Genomic DNA, 24,905 nt, shown 5'->3' on the forward strand with positions numbered 1-24,905 from the left:
TCCGTGCATTGGACGGCCACAGATCGGGCATTTTGTAGGGTTTGTATCGAAGAAATGGAGCTTGTGGCAGCGCCACAGGCGGTGCCGCTCGCCAGGATCTCCGGCGCTGCGTCCACTTCGTCGGCATTGAGCAAGGGATTGAGCGTGAGAAGCCCCGCGACGACGGCCTTCTTTGGATGCAAGCTCCAATCGCTGCCACTGCAGTTAGCAGGGCGCCAAGCGCGATCGCTACAGGTGAGATTTAGCTAGAGAATGTGGGGATTTGTGTCCATCTAGAGTGGATTCTCGTGATTCACGAAAATTTCGAGCTATATCACTACTAATGACCTTTAAATCGCAGGTATGCGCGAGTAAGAAGACCTTCTCATCCTTCGATGAGCTCCTGCAAAAGTCGGATCGTCCCGTGCTCGTCGACTTCTACGCAACATGGTATGTGGTAATGAATCCCTCGCAAGTTTCTTCGTGCCTAAAGATTGATTTAGTTGCCGTTGTCTTCTGTGAAAGGTGTGGTCCGTGCCAGTTCATGGTTCCCATCCTTGGTGAAGTCCAAACAGCAATGAAGGATGAGATCACTGTGGTAAGCCCATTCTTCTCTCTTTTTGTTCGATTGGTTGCCAAGCTTCTCATTTCCAGGTAAAAATCGATTCGGAGAAATACTCGGACTTGGCGAGCAAGTACAGCATCGAGGCTCTTCCAACATTCATTCTCTTCAAGAACGGCTCGCCTGTGGATCGTTTCGTAAGTTCTAAGCAAAAAGAGAAAACTTCTTTCAACTTCATTGCTAAAATCCATGGGTTCTTTTGCAGGAAGGTGCTCTACCGGCAGCAAAGCTGATGGAAAGGATCCGCGGGGTCTTAAGCTCTTGCAAGGCAGGCGTCTAAAACGAAAGTTCGTGCCTGGTATCCATTTTTTAAAGGATTCAATCTTATAGAAGTTTGCTTGGCTTCTCCTTCAGAAACAATAAAATAAAATGCAACAGTCGGATCGCGAGAAATTCCTATCCTGTTTTTCTGACTTCTGAGCACTGGTTTTTATTGTGATCCAGGATCGTTAGCTTCGTCGAATCGGGCTTTTTGTCCATAATGACCGGAAATTGTCAAGTGAGATCATTCCATTTTGTGCGGAGAAAAATGTCGACTGACGATTGGTGGCTTGTAGATTTGGACGTAACGGAATCGATCAGTTTGATGATGGCTGTATCTCTCCCGGAAATCAGCCCGTTGTAGTAATCCGGCAAGTATAAACTTATCTTCTTGGATCGTCGCTTTCAAATTGTCTTCTCAAAACGACCAGCTTGTTCCTGTTCTTTTCAGCCTCGGTAGCACTCAAAAGGTAGAACTTTCTTTCACCCCGACTTCTTTGCTCACTCGGATGGATCTTTTTCTTTTTCCATGCAGCTTCCAAGATGGCTTCTACAGCAGTTCTTGCGCTCCTGACAGCGACGCTACTCATCGTCTCGTGCACGGCTCAAGCTCCGGTAGAATCTCCGGCCGAAAGTCCAGAACAAGGGCCCGTCTTGCCAGTCTCTCCAGAGAGCGCTCCGGCGGAGCCCCCGGTTCCTTCTCCACAAATCTTTGGCATCCCACAGTCGCCGTCGCCGTCTCCGTCTCCATCAGAACTCCCGCCGCCGTCTTCAGCTCCCGTCTTTCTGCCTCCATCACCATCACCACTTGAAGCTTTGTCTCCAACTGAAGCTTTGGTTCCAGCTCCAGCTCCATCTCCAGCCTCCCCGCCACCTTTACGTGTTCCAACAAGCTTCTGCGCACGCTCGGTCCTCCGGAAGACATGTCCGAATCCTCCGACGTTCGACTACATCCAGCTCCCGGACTACGCCGGCAAGTGGTACGAGATTGGAGCCACCGCCACCTCCAAGCTGCTGCTCGAGGCCGGGACTATCTGCAACCAGGCCGTGTACGCCGTCCCCAACACCTCGAGCTTCGCCCAAGCGCCAAACATGTCCGTCACCAACGTCGGGCTTCACGTTGCCGGCCCGCTCACATCTCTCGGCGTCCAGCAGGTTGCGGCCGCCGCTGGAAGCGCCTGCTCGGGCGCTCGAACCATCTGCGACCGAGTCGCCAACGACAGCCACACCACCAGAGCAGCAGTGGAGCTCGCGTCCGTGGCCGCGGCCATCGAGCAAGGGAACTTCGCCGCCGAGCTGCTGGAGCTCCAAGACCAGATCTTCTCGGCCATCGGAGAAATGGAGGCGACGCTCGACCTCTTCTCGCCGTGCATGGAGAGCATCCAGCGTCTCGACGGCGACCTGAGCCAGGCGGAGATCTTCGCCAACGCCACCACCCCGGAGCAGCGCAACGCGACGCTGCTGGCGCAGGGAGCCCGCCTCGAGGCTCTGGATGGCCTCCTGGATCAAGCCAACGCGCTGGTGGACTCGCTGCGTCAGTCGGTCCACAAGATGACGCAGTGCACGCCCAAGATCGTCAACATCTCGGCGCAGCTCCTCTTCGTCGGGGACCTCGAGTCGAGCGTCCGGCTCACGTCGGCTTCCACGGACCTGAGCACCACCGGCGACGCCATCCTCTCCCAGGTCCTGGCGATGCGTCTCACGCTGAAAGGCATCGCGGCGGCTCGCGGCCTCATCGATCTCGCCATCAGCACCGCATCGCCCAACACCACCGCGCCGAGCTTCGACACCTCTGCCGGCTTTGCCATCCAGAACGTCACCTCTCCCGGCAAGCTCAAGCTCCAGCTCGCGCCATCCATCGCCGCGCCGGTGCCGCCACCCGCGGCTCCATACTGGGTGCTATCACTGCGAGGGCGGGCAATGCAGGGATACCGGGCCTCGCTGGTTTACTCGTGCTCGCAGAACAAGGTGACGGGAACGATCCACCAGGGGATGTTCATCCTTTCCCGGACTCCCAGCCTTCCGCAGAAGATCGTCGGTGAGCTGCTCCAGCTCTCGGCCGCTTTTGGCATCAACAACGACTGTGACGATCCGTTCCTCTACACTGTCCATCACGGCAAGACGTGCGCCATGCCACCCTCGGAGTGAGAAGAGAGGATCGATCTTTTTTATTCCATTTTCGTTGCTTGGAAATGTCTGTCTGCTTGTAGCTAGAAACCCTGCTAAAAACGATGCTCCCAGCTCTCTGTTTGCGCAAGCACAAAAATAACGAAATAAGACCATGCTTAAATCTGGCTCAAAGCACGTTAAATCTGAATCAAACCTCCGTACAGTGCGACACTGAAGTGAGCCACTATATTCTCTTTGAGCACAATAGTCTTTTCTACACAATATTTATATTGAGAAAAGTCTAGAAATATTCTATTTTAATTAAAATAAAAATAAAAACTGAATATTCCCATTGTAAAATGTAACATTCTGAAGTCCAAGTGTACAGTTAAGTCTCTTCTTATGCCGTGTTCAAGCTCATTTCTTAAGAACCAGCCAGTCAAAGTCATGTGTGAATACTCTCCAACTCTGACTGATGCTTGGTGGCCTTTATATGATCACAAGCACCATTCATTTATTTTATTGTTGTTGCATTCTAATGGAGCTATGTAGGCTATTTGCTTTTGTCCTGCTTGTTGTCAAACTTGTTTTTCATGGAGATGCTGAAGATTCAGAGTTGGAAGCACTCTTGAGCTTTAAAATTCTGTGGATGATCCTCTGGTGGCACTGAATAACTGGAAGGCAGGCACAGACGTTTGCCAATGGATTGGTGTAAGTTGTTCCTCGGTAGGCGGCATCACTGGCATACAGCTTGATTCTCTGTCACTTTGGGGCCTTCTTCCATTTTCTACCATCCAAGCCCTGCCTCAACTACGCACCTTGAGTGCTTCTGGGAACAACTTCACTGCGATCAAAATATCACCGCAGAAATGCTCTTTGGAGGTCCTCAATTTGTCAAGCAACGATTTCACTAGTCATTTTCTAGATATTCTTTTGGTTACTTACAAAGACATCAGGCACTTGAACCTCTCACACAACAAGCTAAGAAAAATTTCGCTGAAGGGAACAATCGGGCATGTTATGGTTTCGGTTGATTTATCTCACAACAGAATCAGTGGCTCGATACCTGCTTCCATTTTCACATTGTGTAAGAGTCTATCAGACAATCACGTATTTGGACCATTCCTCTCGGTATTTGCCAATCGAAGTTTAGCTACGGTTTTCAAGTCTCTTAAAGTTCTCCAGGCCGACCACAACAACTTTATAGGTGAACTCCCTACAGTTCCTCCAAGTCTTAAGGCTCTAGACCTGAGCTGCAACTTGTTCAGCACTGGCAACCCAAACATCTGCCCTGCAAGGTCCTCACTTAAGTCTTTGCTGCTGGTATATAACAGGTTGCATGGTCGGGTTCTGAACTCAGCCATGAACTGTGTGGAAGTGCTTGGTATCAGCATCAATTCTCTAGCAGGGCCCATGTGCAGCAGACTTCCGAAGCTTCAACATCTTCTTCTTTGGGGGAACAATCTTGAAGGCAGCATACCCGCTACAATCAGCAATTGCAGTGAGCTGGTGACACTAAATCTCAGTTTTAACAATCTCACAGGCGTCATTCCTCAGCAAATATCTAGGCTGAAGAAACTCTGCTTGCTGTTTCTGAGCAACAACATGATATCTGGAGCAATCCCGGGATCTATTGGAAGTATGCTGAGCCTTCGATCTCTTTTACTGGGTCACAACAAGCTTCAGGATAGCCTACCAAGCGAGCTGAGGAACAGCAACGGTCTGTTTTTAGTGAACGACAATCAGTTGACAGGACAAATTCCAAGCTGGATCGGCCGCTCATCAGAAGTGGAAATAACCGAAATAACCTTCCCGTTTCTGATGGTGTTTGCAATCAACATAGAGGCATCCATCTGCAAAGCTAATGAGGAGGTTTTCATACTGCAGGGGATCCGCTTGGATGACTTTGAGCACCTTCCATTTGCAACCAGATGCCGAAGTTGGCACCTCCTGGTTCCAACTTAACAACATATACTCAGGTAAACAGTCCTTTGGCTATTGATCTCTCGCACAACAGCTTCACCGGAACAATCCCAGAGGAATTCGGTGGCATGCGAGACTTAAATGTGCTAAATCTCGCACACAACTTACTTACAGGGGCCATCCCTTCCACAATTGGAAACCTCAAGAACCTGGAGTGGCTAGATTTATCACAGAACTGGCTTGAATCACACATCCCGGACTCGCTTGGCAACCTCACCTTCCTGAAATACTTAAACATCTCGCACAACAAGATTCTCGGAAGGGTTCCACAGAGTGCTCAGCTTGCATTATTCCCAGTGAGCAGCTATGAAGGAAACCCAGGCCTTTGTGGCTTCCCCCTTGGAGAGTGTGCTGGTTTGCATAATCCTTTTCATGATGATCACACAGATGAAGACGATGATGACGGTCATAGTGATCAAACGATTCTGGCTGCCATTGTTGGTGGTGGTGTTTCATGCATCCTGTGGACCTCTTCAGTAAGAGATGGGAGGCACTGCTTAAACTTTTTATTATAATCTGATTTGTTGTTTAAGACTGGCAAGAAATTAATCCTAGGAGACGAATTGTCCAGTTGAATTCCAAATAAAACTGAAGTAAAAAGTTGCGGAGAATTTGTCATGCTTGTTCATGTAAGCATTGATTAGAGTGAAACGGCATTGCTTCTATGTGACGCTCAGCAAAATCCGACATGAATCTTTGCTCGCTTAGCTCCCAAAAAGGTGAAAACAAATTAATTAATTCATTGCTAACAAGTTTTCTTCCATCCATGGAAGCATTTCAATGGAGAAAGGTCAAGAGTATGACAAATAGATTGGAGAAGATCAGCATCATATGGTAAAGCTAGTAAACGTTTTAACAAGGATAGGCAGATTTGTGGAAACCTTCTACCCCTAACACCAATGTCGAGGATTCTCAACCCCAGTTCCCAGAGAGCAATCTTCTATAAAGGCAGTAAGTTTTTCCTGGTTATTAATCATTTGATCTTCTAATTCTTTCTTATTATTGTTAATTATTTTTCCGGCTAAGCAGCATCCAGCGTGATGATCCCGAGCTTGGTCCTTCGAAAGAAGTGGAACTCGACAGAGCTACTCATGAATTCATTGTAAAACATCAATGTACTTGCCCTCGTTCTTCTGGATCGTACTTTAATCGGGTGACTCCATTGCACACAATCTGACGCATTGACATCATCGTCCACAGTGACTGGAGATCCTCCGCTAACTAGAATCCAAGAGCTGATGATCGGCTTCCATCCTTAGTTCCATTGAAATCCTTTGTTCACCACCATCCAAGCCAATCCAGATCCCAATGGAAGTAGCTTCCAATGTCCGAGAGCTTATCAAGTGTTATGATCCGGCGCAAAAAGACAAAGATCTAGTTGCCCTAGACTATGCTACGCCACCTCTTGAGGTTCCTCACCACCCAGCCACCCCCGAGCTACCTCAAAAGCTCCATTGCGCCGCCGCTCCACTGTGAGCCCTAGGGTAGGTTAGTCCCCTACCCTAACATGCCTTAATATACCCTTGAGCCTCCCTTTGACCGACATTGACCACGTAGTCAAAGTTGGCGCCTAACAATTCTTCCCCCCCAACAAAGTCCTTGTCCCAAGGACGAGTGGTTCCGGTGATCACCCTTTCTGGGGAACCCTGCTCAAGCTCCTGATCCATCGTCCACAGCCGTATACATCAAGGAGGCATTGGGCTCGTCACTCCGAGATAGTACACCTTTCAACTAGCTGACATAAAATACCGGATGAATTTTCACCCCAGCTGGCAGCCACACCCGATAAGCCGCTTTACCAATGCGCTCCAGCACTTCATATGGACCAGCATATCGATGGGAGAGTTTATCACTCTTCCCTGTCCGTAAATGCACCAAGGTGTTCTGCCGCTCACTTGACGGAAAGACCACTCACACAAAGACGAGATCACCCACCTTATATTCCCGGAATTGGCGATGCTCATTGGCAAACTTCTCCGCTCTATCTTGAGCTGCTTGCAAATTCCGTTTGCACACCACCAGAATCTCATCAAGTTCGGTGGCCAGATCAGTTGCCTCGGAATCAAGCTTATCTTGAACGTCCTTACTCAAATGCAATCCCAACTCCACCGCTGTTCGAGGATGCCTTCCAAACATGGCAAAGTAAGGACTTAGCTTGGTTCCACTGTGTTGGCTATTGTTGTAAGCAAATTGCACCAACGGAAGATATAGATCCCACTGTCCTTGCCTTTGACCAATGCTACAACGTAGCATATCCTCCACCACTTGATTCACACGCTCAGTTTGCCCATCCGTCTGAGGATGATCTCCACTCGAGAGTTTCAAAGTCACTTGCATAGCCTTTGCAAAGCTTTTCCAAAATCCACTGGTGAACTTTGAATCTCGATCACTAATGATGTCCTCTGGCAAACCAAAATCAGGAAAAACCTTCTCCAAGTAAACCGCAGCCAAGTCTGAGGTAGTGACAGTCTTCCGAAGAGCCAACAACCGCACATACTTCGTCAACCGATCCACTATGACCCATACTTGCTCCTTTTGCCTCTGTGTTCGTGGCAAACAAGTGATGAAGTCCATAAAGATACTACACCAACGGCTCTGAGGAATAGGTAAAGGTTGCAAAAGTCCCCCTGGCTTCTCCCGTGGCACCTTAACCCGCTGACAAAGCTCGCATGATTTACAATACTTGAGGATATCAGCCTTCATATTCCTCCAATAAAAGTTGCGCTTAATCAACTCATACGTCTTCTTCCCCCCAAAATGACCGGCCTCTGGACGATCATGATAGTGGAATAAAACTTGAGTAATTAACGCATCCACCCGTGGCAAATAGACACGGCCATTGTAGTAGAGAATCCCATCCACCAATGAGAAAGGAGCTTCCATCTGGTCTCGCAAAGAGGCCACCTCAACATCCTGAGCCTGAGCATGCTCAACCAATTGCCCAAACTCGCTGACCACCTTACTCAAATGATGACAAAATCGTGTTCGTAACGTCGTCACATGACGAACATGAGATAAAGCATCCGCCACTACATTTGATTTTCCCGAACGATGCTCAATAGGAAACTCCCCAAACTCCATGAGTTTGACCATCCAATGAGCTTGCCTAGTGTTCAACTCCTTCTGTGTGAAAAGATACACAAGGGGTTTGTGATCTGTCAACACCACGAACACTGCACCATAAAGATAGTACTGCCACATCCGCAAAGCATGAACAATAGAGAGTAACTCTTGCTCATATGTGGATTAGCGTTGCTCCGCGGAATTCAAAGTTCGACTCTCATATGCAATAGGCTGTCCCTCTTGCATGAGAACTCCTCCTAGTGCATAACCACTCGCATCGCATGTCACCTCATAAGGTTTCGATGGATCAGCAATGCGAAGCACTGGAGCCTTGATCAACAATCGTTTCAGCGCCACAAAACTCTCCTCTTGTGGTGTCTTCCACTCGAATGGCACATTCTTGCGTAACAACCGCGTCAACGGAATAGCCACCTCTACAAACTTATGCTGGAAACGTCGGTAGTAACTAGCCATACCAAGAAAACTGAGCAACTCAGCCACTGTAGTCGGTGTAGGCCAGTTTTCCACCACAGCCACCTTCCTTGGATCCGTCTTGACACCCTTAGATGTCACAATATGGCCTAGATATTCCACCTCCGACTTTGCAAATTCACATTTGCTCTTCTTCACATAAAGTTTGCTGTCTCGAAGTAACAAAAGAACCTTGTGCAAATGCACCCTATGCTCCTCCATATTTTTGCTAAAAAAAAGAATATCGTCCAAGAAAATCTCCACAAACTCATGAAGATAACGCCCAAATACCTCCGTCATCAACCGAGTAAATGTGGCTAGTGCATTCGTCAAACCAAACGGCATAACAGTAAACTCAAAATGTCCGAAGCTTGTGTTGAATGCCGTCTTGGAGATAGATGCATCATCCATTGCAATCTGATGATATCCACTCCTCAGATCAATCTTGGTAAACACTCGTGCTTCACTAAGCTTGTCAAGGATATCATCCACACGTGGCATCGGCATCTTGTCCTTCACTGTCTTCTTGTTTAAAGCACGGTAGTCAATACACATCCGCATTGAACCGTCCTTCTTCTTCACAAGCAAGACCGGAGCACCAAACGGAGACTTACTTGGCTGAATAAATCCAAACTCAAGTAACTCCTTGACTTGTCGTTGAACTTCTTGCTCCTCCACATAACTTAACCGAAATGGACGCCGGTAAATTGGTCGCGTCCCCGGCTCCAATGTAATCCCATGCTTCACACCTCGTAATGGAGGCAATCCATGAGGAAGTTCAGATGGAAAAACATCAGAAAACTCGTCTAGTACATCCCGTATTGCTGCTTCACCCCCACACATGCCTTGGTCCCCCAAGTCACGAACAAACAGCAAGTAACTCGAATGTGCTTTTCCATTACGACAAGCCCGCTTCAAAGATGTAGCAGAGAGCATAACAACTGGGGGTTGAACGCCCTCGCCAAACCACACATCTTTAACACCACCATACTCCAGCGAGATACGCTTAATGCTCCACTTTATCTCTGGATCCACCTTCACCAACCATGGCATCCCAAGAATGAGATCCACACAATGGATATCTGCGAGATAAAAAAGTCTCCACAAGTGTGGTTTTGCCAACCAACACTTCCAGCCCCTCGATACAAGCATCGAAATGCTGAGCAGAGGTAGCTGCACCTTCCACTGTGTATGGAAGAACTCCACGTGTGTTCAGGCGATGCTCCGCAACAAACTTTGCCGAAACAAAGTTGTCATCGCTCCCACTATCCAATAAAATCTGCACTGGATCGCACGGAACACGCCCTCCAGCATTAAAGCTGATTCACGCGTATCCTCGAGCTCCATCTTGTTCCACACACAGTTGAGTTGACGAGCAACGATCGAAAGTCTCTTCCTCCGACCAGAATGGTCGTTCTCGTCATCCTCACGCTGTAAAGCTTGCAACTTTTTAGTATCTGACTTACCGTGAGAAGATGATTGACCATTCTTCTTGTCCTGCTGCTTGTTCTTCAACTGCGGACAATCAGCCTTGTAGTGTCCAAGTTCGCCGCAATGATGACAACCCTGTCTATAATTCTTCACAAAGAACTTTTGCTTCTTGGACCCCTTTGCATCTGAAGTAGTCACCACTGACTTCAACTTGTGATACTTGTTCCCATCCTTGTGTCCACGGCGATCATCACGACGATTCTCGATAGAAGGACTCCGCGACCGCTTGCGAGACTTGTGCTTGTCATTGTCAAGTCGACGAGCCGCATCAAAGAGCTCCTCCAAACTCTTTGTAGGATGAGAATGACGCAAGTGTTGCCGCATGCTCTCACTATATAGGCCATCAATGAAGTAGGACTTGTTCTGATCTGGATCCTTCATTGGAACACGACTAATCAAGTGAGTAAGCTTCTCAATATAGTCCCCGAGCATCATTTTCCCTTGCTGGAAATGGCGAAGTTCTGTACGAGCATTCTCCACATCGTAATGAGGGGCAAAACGTAAACGGAAAGCAGCCTCAAACTCATCCATGGTAGACACTAGTGGTTTCTTATCCGCAACACGGGACTCCTCAAGCCAATTCCACCATCGAAGACCTGCATCACGCAAAACCATCGGAATAGCCACTAAAGCCTCTGCATCTAGAGTTCCTCTAGCAGCCAAGAACTTCTTCACATTGGCTAGCCAAGCAAGACACTCATCCACACCACCATCACCGGAAAAGGTTGGAATCTTGAGTCGATCTACCAAAGAAGGCTTACTTGGAGTGCTACCCCGTCCAGCCTCGAGTGCCTCAACACGCCCACACATGGTATCCATCATGCCATGCATCTCGTCTTGCATCTCTTGCTGATTTTTATTAAGGGCTCGCAGCTCATGAACCACATCTTGAATGGTCCAAATCTCCGCAGCTTCGTCGGCACCATCGTCAGCACCACCATCGACAATAGGATTCCAGTGTTCAGCTTGGTCGGCCATCGCAACCAATCCTCTGATACCAATGTTATGATCCGGCGCAAAAAAACTAAGATCTAGTTGCCCTAAACTATGCTACGCCACCTCTTGAGGTTCCTCACCACCCAACCACCCCCGAGCTACCTCAAAAGCTCCACTGCGCCGCCGCTCCACTGTGAGCCCTAGGGTAGGTTAGTCCCCTACCCTAACATGCCTTAATATACCCTTGAGCCTCCCTTTGACCGACGTTGACCACGTAGTCAAAGCTGGCGCCTAACATCAAGCCTGCAACTTCTCTCCACCACCACGACCGTCCATACTTCTCAGCTGCCTCGACCAGATTGCTCCTCGGGTCTACATGCCTTTCCTCTACTTCATTGCACGATTCAGCCCTTCCAACCAGCTCAAGCTATCCCTCTCCAAGACGCTCTCCCTCTTCTACCCGCTAGCCGGCCGCTACAAGCTTCTTCCCAATCAGGCCCTCAAGATCCAGTGTTGCGACTCCGGCATCGAGTTCTTTGCCGGTCTAAACCCTAAACGCCAGCAAATCTCTAGAAGAAGAACTCGGCAGCTTCCACGAGTTTAATCCCAGCCTCGACAGCCTAGCGTCGCGCGAGGCCTTCCCAACGCAAGAAGCCACGGAACTTCCTCTTGTCTATCAAGCTCACTCGGTTCCTGTGCCTCCAAGTAGCGACTCACCACAGCGCAGCCGATGGAGTTGCCACGGCCGATTTCGTGAAAGCCTGGGCGCTGATTTCCTCCGGCCAGGAGCATCGCGTCAATCCGCCACACTTGGAACGATCCCTGCTCCTGCAACCTGACGCAATTCCACCGGAATCCACTCCAGCGGAGTACCAGATTGAGCCTCCGCCCTTCCCCGACCCCAGCAATGTGGAGCGTGCAATCCTCTCCTTCACGAGCAGCGGCATTCGGTCGCTGCTAAAGAGCGACACCACCGCGACTCGATTCGAAATACTGGCGGCTCACCTCTGGATCGCGATCACCCGCGCCAGAACCGAGCTCTCGCTTCTTCAACTGCATGAGGAAACGAGGCTAGGCTTCGTGGTGAATGGGAGAAAACGTTTCAATCCTCCAATTCCCGATGGCAATGCGGTCTTTCTTGCAATCGCATCCTCCAGCGTCGAGCAACTTCTGGCAGGATCGATCGACGGCGCTGTTAATCTCATCCAAGAAGCCAAGTGCAGGATCACGCACCAACACATGCTATCCACAGCCGCCTGGATTGCATCGAGGAAGTGCCCGCTAAAGATTTCGCTCTCCTTCAAGCCCTCGGATCTCGTGATCTCGAGCTGGCAGCGATTGGAGATGGCTGGCGCGGATTTCGGAAGCGGCAAGCCGGTATTCGCTGGAACCATGGGAATTGTGTGGGCTGGAGTGGCCATCATTTTGCCCGAGATCGAGGGAAACGATCGACTTGTCGTCAACACGATGCTTGAGCGCGGTCAAATGGATGTCGTTCGCAGAGATCCTGGGCTCATAATTTAGGGCAACTAAAGCATATTCGCCTTCATTGACACAGAGTCAATTCTGCTTAGATGATTAGCGAAAGATGCGACGTTGGCAACCAGCCATTTTAGATTCAACTTTGATCTTTGTTTATATATCAATAAACGTTTTACAATTCTTTTTTTACATTTCAACTCCCTCGTTTGCCTTTTCGTCCCAACTTGTTTTCGTTGCACAGTTGTTCTCGGCAGCCACCAAAAATGTTTTCCAGCCATAGACATAAGAGATGTTGATGTCCGGAGAATAAAAAAAAGAAAAGCGCAAGCAAATGAAGTTAGTAATGGTGAAAAGGAAATACGAACTAGCAAGTAAAGCTTTAGTGCTGGCATTTGCATTTAAGCCGCTTGAACTCTCTTCATGACCAAGTCGTTCTCAAGGCCAGGAGCACTCCTTTTCACACCACTCCTTCACAGCTTGTCGATCTTACTGCTGCAATTTTTGACAAATCCATGGGTGTTGCAGAACCTGACTGGTCCTTGCTTGTTTGCAGCGGAGGATCTCATTTCTAAGATGTTGGCCGTGGATCCGAAAACAGAGGTCGCTCCCTGTCACATGAGATCAAATGCTTCCATCGGCTGGTATCCAGCATCTTGTATAAAATTGCTCCTAGCCCCCACACGTCGATGGCTGCCATGTAGAGCTCCAATCCCTGTTGTCCACCACCTCAGCTGCCATGTACTTCACTGTGCAATAGTTCTGTGATATCTCCTCGGGGTTATCTGTGGCAATGCCAAAGTTGCTGATCACCACTTTGTCGTGCACGTTTAGCTTGGAAAGAATGCTTGAGATCCTGGTGAACCACGCCCCTCAAATGCATCTCTTTTGAGGGTCTTTACCAGCTGCTTGATGATTCTGGCTGCTTTCTCTTCAACCATCTTCTCGCAAATATGCAATACTTAAAAGACCACGAAATAATTTACCAAGTTTGGGATAAAGCCTTAAGAAAGGAAGGCAATATTTCCAGCAACCACTCGAGGAAAAATGCCCGTGTGCTGTGCAAAAGGAGACTTGGACAACACCGCAAAGTCGGCAAACTTTCCTGGCGTCAGTGACCCAACCAGATCCTCCAATGCAGCTGCATACGCAGCCGAGGATGTGTACCTGTGAATCCAAAAACAAGGACTTCATTTCAGTTTCTCATCTGTTTTCTCTTACCCCACCACTGCGTCCCATGCAGAAACCCTTTCCTCGGGAATCCAGGGATGACTCCAGCCTGAAGGTGTTCTCTCCACGGCTGCGCGGATCCCTCCAAGTGGATTCACTGCTACCACCTTGAGACAAATCATTCACGTAACGCCAAAGAAAAAGTATTTGACAGACTTACAGCAACCACGCTACCGTTTCCGAGGAGGGACCGGAGGTTATAAGATCCGCGTGAGTGCTTCTCACCAAGTTTCTTTACGGCGTAGTAAGCATCATCTAGAAGTTGCTCTGGCTGTGCAAAAATCCAGGGTTTTGCAATGGAGGCATCATGCATTCATCTGCTTACTTGCATCGACGCAGATATCAAGAACTTCCCAAATTTGAGGTGTGCTCCAGGTGAAAGGTGTTGTGCATGCTCTACCTGCAATCCCACGAGTTAAGCGATACAAACGTAGATTTGTTCATCGTTACTCTCAATCGATGTCCTTGACGAGGATGTTTAGAGATAGCGTCAGCGTAAATTCCAAGCACATCATCGTTTGCTGCATCGCCAATCGCATGTACTGCTACCTGAAGTTCATGATTAAGCATTGGATCAAGGATCATGGAAGTACCTGTAATTTCGACTCAAAAGCAGCACTCACGGACTCGGAAAGCCAACTCAGATCGGCCACACGGAGGCCAAAATTGTTCGGATCGTCTTCGTAGTGCTGCGCCAGAAACTTTAATACCTCAGAAAAGCTACTTAATATTTACGTGACACCTGGTGAAAGAGAGCTGTTCCCGAGCCCAGCGATCCATCGGCAAAAGCTTTGACCCACCAATGTGAACCCAGTCGCTTATATGCCGTCCTCGCTCTTTTATCAGAGCCTGAAGAACAAATTCAAGTATCGTATAGTAAAATGCGACTCGCGGCCAAGTCTCGAGTGGGAAGAAAAGTGCAGACCTCACAGTCATATTCCCGAGAGAGTCCATCCATGTGTATACCTCTAGAGGAAGAATTTAGACGAGGAACATGATGTTTAAAATTGAATTACCTTCAAAATCGTTCTTGATTGATCCACCAGGAAAGTATGATCCGATATCAACTACTGAGGTGACGCCTTTAGAGACAGCATAATGGCTTGCTCTTGCCAGAGCTTCTCTACGTTGCTCCAATGACGGTTTAGGAACACAAGAAGTTAACAATATCATAGCAGCATCAACGAGTAAACCAGTTGGAACTACAAAGAAGGATGTTAGAACCAACTTCTCTATAATTCAGATAGGAGAAAAAAACTGACCACCATCTGCATCTCTTACAATGCTCCCACCAGTTGGATCTTCTTTAACGCTCTTCAAATCACAAATATCCATGGCAACTTTATTTGCAAGGCCCATGTGACCGTCCATCCTGCTCTGTGTGATACTATGAACGTCAGGTTTTTAGAACCTCAAAACTACAACAAAAACTCACCGGATTGTTTTCTGTGACACTATCAATCCAGGATGAATCTGGCCACTCACCTCCCCAGTGTTCGTTGCTCCATCCGAATCCTTGAAGCCACTCATTTGGCTCGAGCCCTTCAAAAGAAGCGATGAATATTATACACTCATGAAGAAACAAATTCAAGAGCACCATGAGCAGCATGTTGAACTTTTTGTGTGAACTCTAGACGTGTGTGTACATCATGAAAATCCAATCTTACTAGCTGCAGGTAAGACGTTAATTTCCCTTGTTGTTTAAACTTAACATACCTGCAGGCCTCCAGGAATAAAGTGAACATGAGAATCAATGAAACCAGGCACCACAAACTGCCCCTCGAGATCACGGAATTCGGTATCAGAACCGGCAACCTCGTACAAGCATGAAATTTTGTGAAAAATATCTGTAACAAAGAAAACAAACGCTTACCTTGACAAGTGAGAGAGAACCCACGCGAAGGATTCTTCCCCGTCTCACAGCCATCGATTCTGCCCATGGAACATCCTTGTCTGCAGTCCAGATACTGCAGTTCGTGATGACAAAATCAGCCGGTGCTCCTGGATTTCGTTTCCAAGATAGAAGAGCTGCTACGGCTAGGGACAGCAGCACTATCCCAAGTGAAGTTGCTAACGAACCCATCACGACTGTCTAGGGCCAGTTAGCTTTAACATTTAAAACACATGCAAAGGAGACCCGATTCGATAAAATGTACTCGAAAGGATACCTGAGAAGCGCCTTGTTTCAAAATTGATTTACAAAAGCCCATCGTCACTGAAGCTTACATCCCAGAAATTTCTCCATGACACTGTCCAAAGCCTGAGACAAAAGCACCGTTTAACAGCAGCGAAATAGCTTCAGAATCTTTACCTTTGATGCGAACGCTTCCTTCCTATCGAGGAGCGCAGTCATTGCGACACTGGAGTCGTCCAAAACACTGTAAAAGCGCTTGTAGAACTCTGCTCTGTTAAAACCAAAGCCATAACCACGTAAAATCAACAGCATCCTAAAACTTGCTTACTGTGATGCTTCAGAAGCAATCGAGTCCATCTCTTCGAACTGTTTTGTCAAAAGTTCTGCAGCAACAGGACTGAGAGCATGCAATACGAGTGCTTCTAGTGAACGAGGAAATGTAGTCTGCAAATGCACAACTTGGTAACGACAAACATAGCATACAGTGCCTGCACTTACCACCATGGTAAGAAAGATTCGACGAAGGCTTCGAGGGCTCGTATTTAGAAACACACTTGCGATAGGATCGTCCTCACAATTGCCATTGTTCACTGCGACCGCTACGCAGGATAGTATGACGTGAAGTTGTTTTGTTTCTAGTGGACTCAAGCTGTTCACGGTAAGATCTTCTGCTCCTTGCACGTCATCAAGATCACTTTCTACATCCACGTGAGGATTCCATCCGAGCATCGATCTCTGTAGAACAATATAAGTAAATTGCATTGGAAATTGTTGCTTGTTGACCTTTTCGGCGTCCAAAAGACTGGAAAACAAAAGAAGCTGTTAAAAAGCCAAGAGCAACATTTGCTAACCTCACTAAAATCCTCCGCAAATAATATGCATCCATGGGCGTGTCGAATGCGCAAGATTGTTTAGACGCCCACCAAAAGTTTACGGCAATGGTTAGAGCAGCACTGTCCACTTGGTGGAACCAACCCTCTGGTATAAAAACTGCACTGCCAGCATCGACTACGAGAACCCGACTGTCTTTTAATGCATCTCTAAAGCGTGGAAATTTTTGGTAGTCTGGTTCTACAAAGTTCACCTCGCTGCATAGAAACAAGAATAAAAGAAGTGTATCTTTTTCTATAAAAACAAATACCTATGGTTCGAAGCTTCTCCATACAGTGGCTTGGGGTACAGATATGGCGCCGCATCAGGAGGCCACAGGGTAACTGCAACAAATACAACACTGAAAAATGCCACGCATGAAAAAGCTCTACCTTCTTCTGACCCGTCACGACTCCAAGAACATTGTGGTATGGATCATAATGTATGCTTGATCGAGAAGACGTCGAACTCATCCAAAGGTTGATGTTTGAGACCGCATCCTCGTCCAGGAACTCTGGCTGAGCATGGTAAGTGTCACAAAAAAATAAAAAAGTAGGCGAAGAATATATGATACCAGGGATATCTCGGATTCCAGAGAAGCGAGCGGAGGTTTCTCGGTTGAGTCTTTCACGCGTATAGGAACCTGCAGTGATATCCTTAATATCGGCAACACAGGCAACAAGAGTAAATCTTAACCTGTGCCAGATAAAAGTGATCGTTGTGCTCTCCAGGTGACAAAACCATGTCTAGATATTCTCTAAAAGGCAACGCTACCTAGGAACCAGTTTAAGAACAAAAGAAAAGAAGGAATCAAAGAAAAAATACAAACTCTTTCATGGCTTCTAATATCACCGAAGAACGTAGAGCCATCGCTGCTCACCATTGCTTGCACTAGAGGTTCTCCTGCGATTTCCTTGAGAAGCGGTCTAATCCCTGCTCTAGGACACGAAAATTCTCACCTTAAGATGCTCGACACCGCCAGTGGCTGGATTCCACCGCTCAAATGCGGGCCATTGCCGCAGAATCCCTGGAAAAACCTGCCAGAAGCTCTAGCAATCGAAACAAATCGACGCGCCTTGGCTTACCTCGGGAATGTTTCGAGCTTCCATCTCCCGGAATTCGTCCCTCGACGGTGGGCGCCAATTTTCCTCCATAGCCAAACGTTCAAATGAAGAACCCTAGCTAGGACGTAAGTGGATTTTGAGCTAGTGTATGCGGCAATGCCAGCGCCTGTCCGATCGCTATGGCGAATGCGGCAGCGTCGGCGAGGCGCGCGAGATCTTCGATGGCATGGACGATCACAGCAAGAACAGGTTCTCCTGCATCGCGATGCTCACCGTCTACGCGCACAACGGCAGGCCTTTGGACTCCAAGAATCTCTTCGATCGCATCCCCGGTGGCAGAGATTCCGTGGCGTGGAGTTGCCTCATCGGCGCATTTGTTCAAGATCGGGGATCTTGAGCACGCAATGCACGTCTTCGATCCCCTCCCGCGCTGGACCGTCGTCACATCCACGGCATTCTCGTGGCGCTGGCGAAGCGTGGCAAGGCCGAGGACGCCAGAGCGATGTTCTTGGCGATGCCGGAGAGAGATTTCGTCGCGTGGAACGCGATAATCACCGCATATGCCCGGAATGGGAATCTCCAGGTAGCGCTGGCGATGTTCTTCCGGATGCCGGCTAGGAACTTCATCTCCTAGAACGCGATCTTCGATGGTTGGGATGAAGCACTGGCCAAGAAGGTCTTCGATTCGATGCCCCAGCGAGAGGTGGTGTCATGAGCGGGCGTTTGGAGGAAGCGCGAGCTGCCGGCCTTGAACATCGTCTGGTGGAACCTGATGATCCAGGCGTTCGCGAACAATCTCCTGGTTGACGAAGCCAAGGAGCGCTTCAATCGAGCGAGCACGACTTCGTGTCATGCACGGCCTACGCGCAGACCAGCCAGATCTTCCTCGCGAGAGCAGCCGTCGATTGAATTCCCCAGCGCCAGTCGTATCCCCAAGCATGGATCACGCGGACTCTTCCACCACTTTGAGAAGTTCCCGAATGATCTCAAGATATGCTTGGGTTGTTAGATTAACAGTGATCAATAGCCATTCTCGATTTAACTCCACTTTTGATCCTTGTTTATATATGGATAGACTTTTTTCAATTCTTTCTTGAGGGGAGAAACATTCAACTTCCCTTGTTTCTTAAAGAAGAGCGGCATAGCTTTGTGTGTAACATCTATCTCGTTTGCATCTACCTCGGCATTTGCTTGGATCTCGTTTTTGTTCCACGATTGTTCTCGACAGCCACCAAAAAGGTATTTCCAGACAGAGACACGAGAGATGTCGATGATGTCCGGAGGATACAAAAGCGAACCTGAAGTTAGGAACTGCGACTAGGAGAAAGAGGAAATGGCAAGTGTGCTTACCGGACTGACTGCTGGCACTTTTAAGCCGCTCGAACTTTCTTCACGACCAAGTCCTTGTCGAGGCCAGGAGCACTCCTTTTCGCACCACAGGGCCTCCTCCACGTCCTGTAGATCTTACTGCTGCTGCTTCTGCAAAGCTTGACAATCCATGGGTGTTGTAGAACCTGATCGACTGTCAGCCTTTGTTTCGGATCCACAGCCAGCATCTTGGCAAGGAGATCCTCCGCTATAAACGAGAAAGGACCAACCGGGGATGCCCCCTGTCGCACGCGATCAAATGCTTCACTCGGCTGATATCCTCCCTTTCCCAGCATCTCGTATAAAATCGCTCCAAGTCCCCACACGTCGATAGCTGCTGTGTAGAAGCTCCCATCCTTGTTCTCTGCCACCTCGGGTGCCATGTACTTCCCCGTGCCACAGTACTGCGACATCTCCTCAGGGTCGTCTGTGGCCATACCAAAGTCACTAATCACCACTTTGTCGCGCGCGTCTAGCTTGAAAAGTATGTTGCCCGGCTTGAGATCCCGGTGAACTATGCCTCTCGAATGCATCTCCTTGAGGGTCTCTGCCAGCTGCTTGATAATCTGAGCTGCTTCTTCTTCGCTCATCTGCCCGGAAGCGCGCAAGCGATCAGCAAGACTAGATCCACATAGTTCCATAATAATACTCCCAAAACATTGTCCTCCATCTCTCTCCTTGATGAAATCTCTAAAGGAGACAACTCCAGGGCAGCCCCGGAGCTTGGCCATGATCCCAACTTCTCTCTCTCGCTCCCTGATCGAAATGCCTTGGCTGCATATGAGTTGTGACCGTCCAGATTGTGGAGCACGAATACATGCCCCTGGCCGCCACACCCCAGCGTCCTACCTTTCTTGAAACCTCACTGCCCCAACATATGAATACTGAGAAGCTCTTTGCAATCTTCCTCCCTAAACTCACTTACCACTGCCATCGCTCTTCTCTCTCTCACAAGTTTAATAAAAAAAACCCTAGCTTCTTCTAACGAATTTAATTGATACTGTATATTAATATTAACAGCCGTACACTAATATTAACATAATGGCATTTTGATAACTGTTAAATTGGTTTTAATTTGGATTGTTTACTTTTGATATAAATTAGGGTTTTTAAGCTGATTAATATGCACATTTTGTATTTTATTTCCATATTCCATAAATTCATATTGGTGGAGAGGAGAATGCTTAGATTTGGGATTTTAGTTTAAATCTAACTTTTGAATCATCTATATCTCACTTTCTTTATAACTTTTCTAACTTATTCTCTTTTATTTTTTCTTTTTCATTTATCTTCATGGCAGAGTATCCTCCTTTAACTTTGGAGCAATAGTTAGTGCAATTATATTATATGGTTGCAATTGAATAATTAAACCTAGTTGATAGTAATATTCACAACATATGATAACTCCTTTTGTTTTTTTTGCCAATACTTGCATCTGGCCAAAGTTCTTCCATGGGAATCTTGGGATAATATGTACCATTGATTTGATCACTTTACAATGATTGCTATATATCATTTTTGGGATGATATTTAATATTTATTTGAGTTTCTCACGTGTCTCTAAGGGCTAATGCTATAGTGGTATAATAGTTTGAGTGCAGCCACTTATATAGATTAAAGTATTCTCCTGAAAGTCTTCAAACATGTATTTGGACATGCTAATGATTGTGATAATGCCTTTTATTGATTGCATTGTTTTTATCAAAGTTATTTGAATCAGTCATGCAATGTGGTATTCATTTTTGGAGCTTTTTGCTTCATGCAAAGCCAAATATATCAAAGTGAATTGAGCCTTTTACTTCGTGAGGAGCCAAATATATCATTTAGACATGCCGATGCTTATAATGATGCCTTCTATTGATTGGATTATTGTAAACCACAAATTTTTCCTTTTCAATTTACTAGATTACTTTGTTTATCTGACCACCACTGCCTTGGCCTTAGTTAAGTTCCTTTATTAAGGTTCCTGTCTATAATACCAACTCCTACTTGGTCTTACTTAGTCTTAATTATTTATTGCATGAGCAACAAAGTGTTAGCTATCTATCCATAAGTTCTCAAATTCTCTCCCAATCCCTTTTCCTAAGTTAAATTACACTTAAAGTTTAATTACACTCCTTACAAGCATAAGCAGCCAAACATACTAAGCCTCTAGATTTTTAACATCCCTTGATACACAAAACTTGATCATAGGACCTTCTAAATCCTAAACCTTAAATGCATCATTTGCTTTGGGATCTCAAGGGTAAACACCATGGCCTAATGGCCTAGTATAGGTACCCTTACTCCCCCACTTCCATCCAAAAGGGAAGGCCCAAGCTTTTAGAAAAGAGTGAGGACCAATTTACCATATGGTATTTATATGGGGCACCACTCCATATGAGCTAGAAGCACTGCAATTGGTTTGCTTTCCAGGAGTGAGTCTACATTGACGACATTTTGATCTATATAGCAAGACGCTAAAGGAGTATACCAAACACTTGATGAAGGTGTTTGAGTTGCCAGAAGTGGGGGTTGCTCTTGAGCACTTCCTTGGATGGCCTCTTTGACACCACCTAAGTTCATGCTTATTTTCACCTAAAGCACTTAACCCTCAGTCTCAACTTTAAGTCAATTCGGAAGCACCTGTAGCACATGTGATCATGAGATGAGATTTAGTATATTATCACCATGGATCCTTGAAACCTTGGGGGATAAATGGGGATAAAATAGCCACTAAAGGCTCTCTCATCAAGCAATTGCCCCTTTTTCAATTGGTTTAAGGGGAGAGAGATAAAGTGTGTTACATGTGGTATTAGAGCAAATGGCACATGTATGATTAATGGGTACTTAAAAATATAATATACCCTTAAAAAAAGTATATTCCTACTATATTTTGGAACTCCCCCCCGCCCTCCCATCCTCCCCTAAGGAGATGATCGCTTTGGGCTTTCACCCCACAACCTATATTAGTATTTGAACTTGATTTTGAACTCAATCTTGGACACAATTTCAAACCCGACCTCAGACTCGATCTTAAACTCGATCTCAAATTCAGTTTTAGACCCAATCTTGGATCTCAGACTTAGTCTCGAACTTGGTCTTGGACTCGGTCTTGAACTTGGTATCGGACTCAATCTCAGACTCGGTCTTAAACTCGATTTTGGTCAGTCTTCGACTTGATCTTAGATTCGGTCTTATTTAATAAACTCTTTATCATTCCGATTATAGTTTCAAGGATCTTTTAAGTGTACGACACCTCGGAGAGTTGGTTCCTTACAATTATCATTTCTAAATATATTAGAGTGAATTAAGTTGAGAATGTTATGGCTAACATTTTGTCAATATCTTATAAGACTTGTGTATGCACTTGCTCTAGCACTTTTGATAATACTTTTTGCTTGGCATAACATTATGAGACATTGCCTCTTCCACTCGTTACACATTCTTCAGCCATAACATTTAATAGGTTGATACTCCAGAAATTATACATATGTAATGGTTAAAACACTATGTATAAAGGAATCAAGAACCATTAGTACCACGTACAAATCCACTAGTGCCTCTTTTTAATATTCCTCCTGATGTTCTTCTAAATCCCAACCCATCAACCAAAGAAACTTAACTACTTTCCATCCTTTTGAGAGGAGGGAATGATGTGAGGTCCAAATATACATACTAATATTAACAATTATATATTATAGTAGCCATTGGATTAGTTTCAATCCAAATCACTCGTATATATAAATTAGGGGTTTTGGGCTAATTAATATGCATATTTCTATATTCCATTTTTATATTCTATAGTTGTATTTAAATATATAAAAAATTATATACAACAATATATTATTCTTTGCATCATTATTATAAATTATTGATGATGGTATGATTATGAGTGAAGAGTTATATTGGATTGCTTCAACATTTTCCATGATTTTTGCAATGAAGTTAAAGCTATAACTCAAAATATTCAAATTATTAGGAACTCATCATCAAAATAATTTGCTGCGCATTGCATGCAACAACACTTGGTTTTAGTAGTGTTATTCTTATTTATTAATCTAACTGATGAAATGGAACTTTATATTATGAACATGTTTATAATTTATAAACATAAGAATAATATTTTTGAATATCAACCATTAAATGGTAGAATAAAGTAAAATATACTAGAAAATGTTTAGAAAACTTTATAAATTTTCTACCACAAGAAAATTCTACAAGATTAATCTAAATGAGTAACAACCATTAGATGGTAAAATATATCCTAGAATATTCAAGATATTCTAGGTATATCCACTACCATCCCAAACCAAAAAGTGGTAATGACAAAAACAAGACAAAAGAAAATAAGAAAAATCATTTATAAATAAAAATATTTTGTGTTTGAAACTAACCTTAAGTTAACATAAGGACCTAATCTAGGTGTGGATTGTAGATGCTTATTTGAACCAGTGGTCACAAATATACTCTAATGAATAATAAGAGACTTCCCATTTTTTTGACTATTTAAACATATTTTTCCCCATTAAAAATTCACACCTGTTACAATGGAGCCTAGAATTGGTTGTGAGAACACTAAATTGCTCTTCTCACTACATTTGAGAACCTGATAATTGGGTAAATTCTTGAAACACCATATAAACTCAAGAGCTTCCTTGTATTCCAGAACTCTGAAGCTAAAAAATACATTCTCCCAACACCTTCAAAAATCATTCCTTCAAAAAACCAAAACTAGAATAATAGGTTACTTTTATCTCTAGTGCTGAGATCCTCCACAAACTATGTCCCTAGAATTGCCTTTGCATGCCTTCCAAGGGCAACGTCTTATCATTGAACGATTGAACACCACCTCCAAAACCATTGCCTATTGTCGCATTACATGCCTCCATGGCTTTTCGTGTAAATACAATATATATTATGGAAACTTTCAATTGTCATCAATTGTAATTTGTTAGCGAAGATCAATCCTTCTGCAATAAACAAACAAAAAATATTTCACCATGGAGTGGACAAAACCTGACACTTAGCCGAGCAGGAGGTATAAGGCCGATGGAACTCTGCTTGGAGTCCAGCAGCAGCAGTGGCGACCATGTCTGGCTTGAGATCCTGTAGACACACAGCTCGAGGAGACCGAGGACTACCACAGGCACCCGCACAAATAAACCGCTCCTGGGACGATCTCCCGAGGAAACAGCCCTGGATCACTCAGTGGCATTGCCCAACGTCTCGTCCAATAGCATAAATGCTGGGGTTGTCATCACTCCTCCACTGCCACCTTTTCACGTTTGCATGCATGGGAGGAGGATTCACCAAAGACAACCGACAGGGGAAATATGTGAAGTAGGCAAACTGGCATGTCACTGACCATGAATCCCAGCGGCAGGCTCTTCCATCGCGCAGCCCCGATCGAGGAAGTTAACAAACTTGAGTGAGTACTCCTCCCCTGCCGAGCTCCTCCTGGCAATTAAAACAATGTGGCTTCCATCGCTGCAAAACCCAAGCTTGGGAAACGATGCCAGTATCTGATTTTGGCCAGCTCCAATGCCTCCAGCTCTCCCGCTACTGCCGCACAACAGCGACGCGAACAGCAATCGTAAACGAGGACTCGAGCCATAGACCACCCAAAAGTTTGAGTCTAGGAACGCCTAGAATATGGCAATGAAAGCACTCGATCTCACAACCCAGTCCTTTGGTGGAAGTCGAGTCCAGTGGCGAGTGAGGGGATTGGTGACGATCAGCTTGTCTCGCCTGGTCTCCACTAGGAGCAAGCCCGCTGAAGTTGCCGCCCGCACGTGGAAGAGCTCCTCGGGAGGTAGCTAGAGATCTTGTTGCCATAAAAGTTGAGGGAGATCACGGCTGGTGC

At 46.1% G+C, this 24,905-nt stretch overlaps 7 protein-coding genes and 1 pseudogene across 7 annotated transcripts; 4 read left to right on the top strand and 4 right to left on the bottom strand.

Moving 5' to 3' along the window:
- Window positions 1–994, top strand: LOC9641740 (thioredoxin Y, chloroplastic). Its single transcript, XM_002960199.2, has 5 exons — window positions 1–234; window positions 341–429; window positions 505–577; window positions 634–738; window positions 807–994. Exons 1-5 carry the CDS (start codon window positions 55–57, stop codon window positions 879–881), a joined length of 522 nt encoding a protein of 173 aa, XP_002960245.2. The 5' UTR covers window positions 1–54; the 3' UTR covers window positions 882–994.
- A 32-nt stretch (window positions 995–1,026) lies between these two features.
- On the top strand, window positions 1,027–3,131 carry LOC112346805. Its single transcript, XM_024676499.1, has 3 exons — window positions 1,027–1,100; window positions 1,159–1,332; window positions 1,398–3,131. The coding sequence occupies exon 3, from the start codon at window positions 1,406–1,408 to the stop codon at window positions 3,008–3,010; it is 1,605 nt and encodes a 534-aa protein (XP_024532267.1). The 5' UTR covers window positions 1,027–1,100; window positions 1,159–1,332; window positions 1,398–1,405; the 3' UTR covers window positions 3,011–3,131.
- Window positions 3,132–3,991: 860 nt separating this feature from the next.
- LOC9662972 (brassinosteroid LRR receptor kinase BRL1) lies at window positions 3,992–6,131 on the top strand. Its single transcript, XM_024670049.1, has 3 exons — window positions 3,992–4,795; window positions 4,903–5,444; window positions 5,984–6,131. Exons 1-3 carry the CDS (start codon window positions 3,992–3,994, stop codon window positions 6,129–6,131), a joined length of 1,494 nt encoding a protein of 497 aa, XP_024525817.1.
- A 5,160-nt stretch (window positions 6,132–11,291) lies between these two features.
- Window positions 11,292–12,439, top strand: LOC9641741 (hydroxycinnamoyltransferase 1). Its single transcript, XM_002960201.1, has 2 exons — window positions 11,292–11,457; window positions 11,625–12,439. Exons 1-2 carry the CDS (start codon window positions 11,292–11,294, stop codon window positions 12,437–12,439), a joined length of 981 nt encoding a protein of 326 aa, XP_002960247.1.
- Window positions 12,440–13,333: 894 nt separating this feature from the next.
- On the bottom strand, window positions 13,334–15,738 carry LOC9641742 (annotated as a pseudogene).
- Window positions 15,739–15,789: 51 nt separating this feature from the next.
- LOC112346712 lies at window positions 15,790–16,836 on the bottom strand. The gene is made up of 6 exons (XM_024676238.1): window positions 16,610–16,836; window positions 16,542–16,560; window positions 16,257–16,493; window positions 16,087–16,202; window positions 15,936–16,029; window positions 15,790–15,884 (listed from the first exon to the last, which is right to left on the bottom strand). The coding sequence occupies exons 1-6, from the start codon at window positions 16,642–16,644 to the stop codon at window positions 15,837–15,839; spliced, it is 549 nt and encodes a 182-aa protein (XP_024532006.1). The 5' UTR covers window positions 16,645–16,836; the 3' UTR covers window positions 15,790–15,836.
- LOC112346711 (jmjC domain-containing protein D-like) lies at window positions 16,776–17,790 on the bottom strand. Its single transcript, XM_024676232.1, has 8 exons — window positions 17,714–17,790; window positions 17,588–17,665; window positions 17,458–17,541; window positions 17,325–17,402; window positions 17,203–17,271; window positions 17,021–17,146; window positions 16,900–16,972; window positions 16,776–16,846 (listed from the first exon to the last, which is right to left on the bottom strand). Exons 1-8 carry the CDS (start codon window positions 17,780–17,782, stop codon window positions 16,839–16,841), a joined length of 585 nt encoding a protein of 194 aa, XP_024532000.1. The 5' UTR covers window positions 17,783–17,790; the 3' UTR covers window positions 16,776–16,838.
- Window positions 17,791–18,216: 426 nt separating this feature from the next.
- Window positions 18,217–19,966, bottom strand: LOC9641743 (serine/threonine-protein kinase H1 homolog). The gene has a single exon (XM_002960867.2). It carries the CDS (start codon window positions 19,789–19,791, stop codon window positions 19,063–19,065), a length of 729 nt encoding a protein of 242 aa, XP_002960913.2. The 5' UTR covers window positions 19,792–19,966; the 3' UTR covers window positions 18,217–19,062.
- Between the last annotated feature and the right edge of the window lie 4,939 nt (window positions 19,967–24,905).

Source organism: Selaginella moellendorffii, unplaced genomic scaffold, assembly GCF_000143415.4.
Source record: "Selaginella moellendorffii unplaced genomic scaffold, v1.0 SELMOscaffold_0, whole genome shotgun sequence".
Taxonomy (NCBI): Eukaryota; Viridiplantae; Streptophyta; class Lycopodiopsida; order Selaginellales; family Selaginellaceae; genus Selaginella; species Selaginella moellendorffii.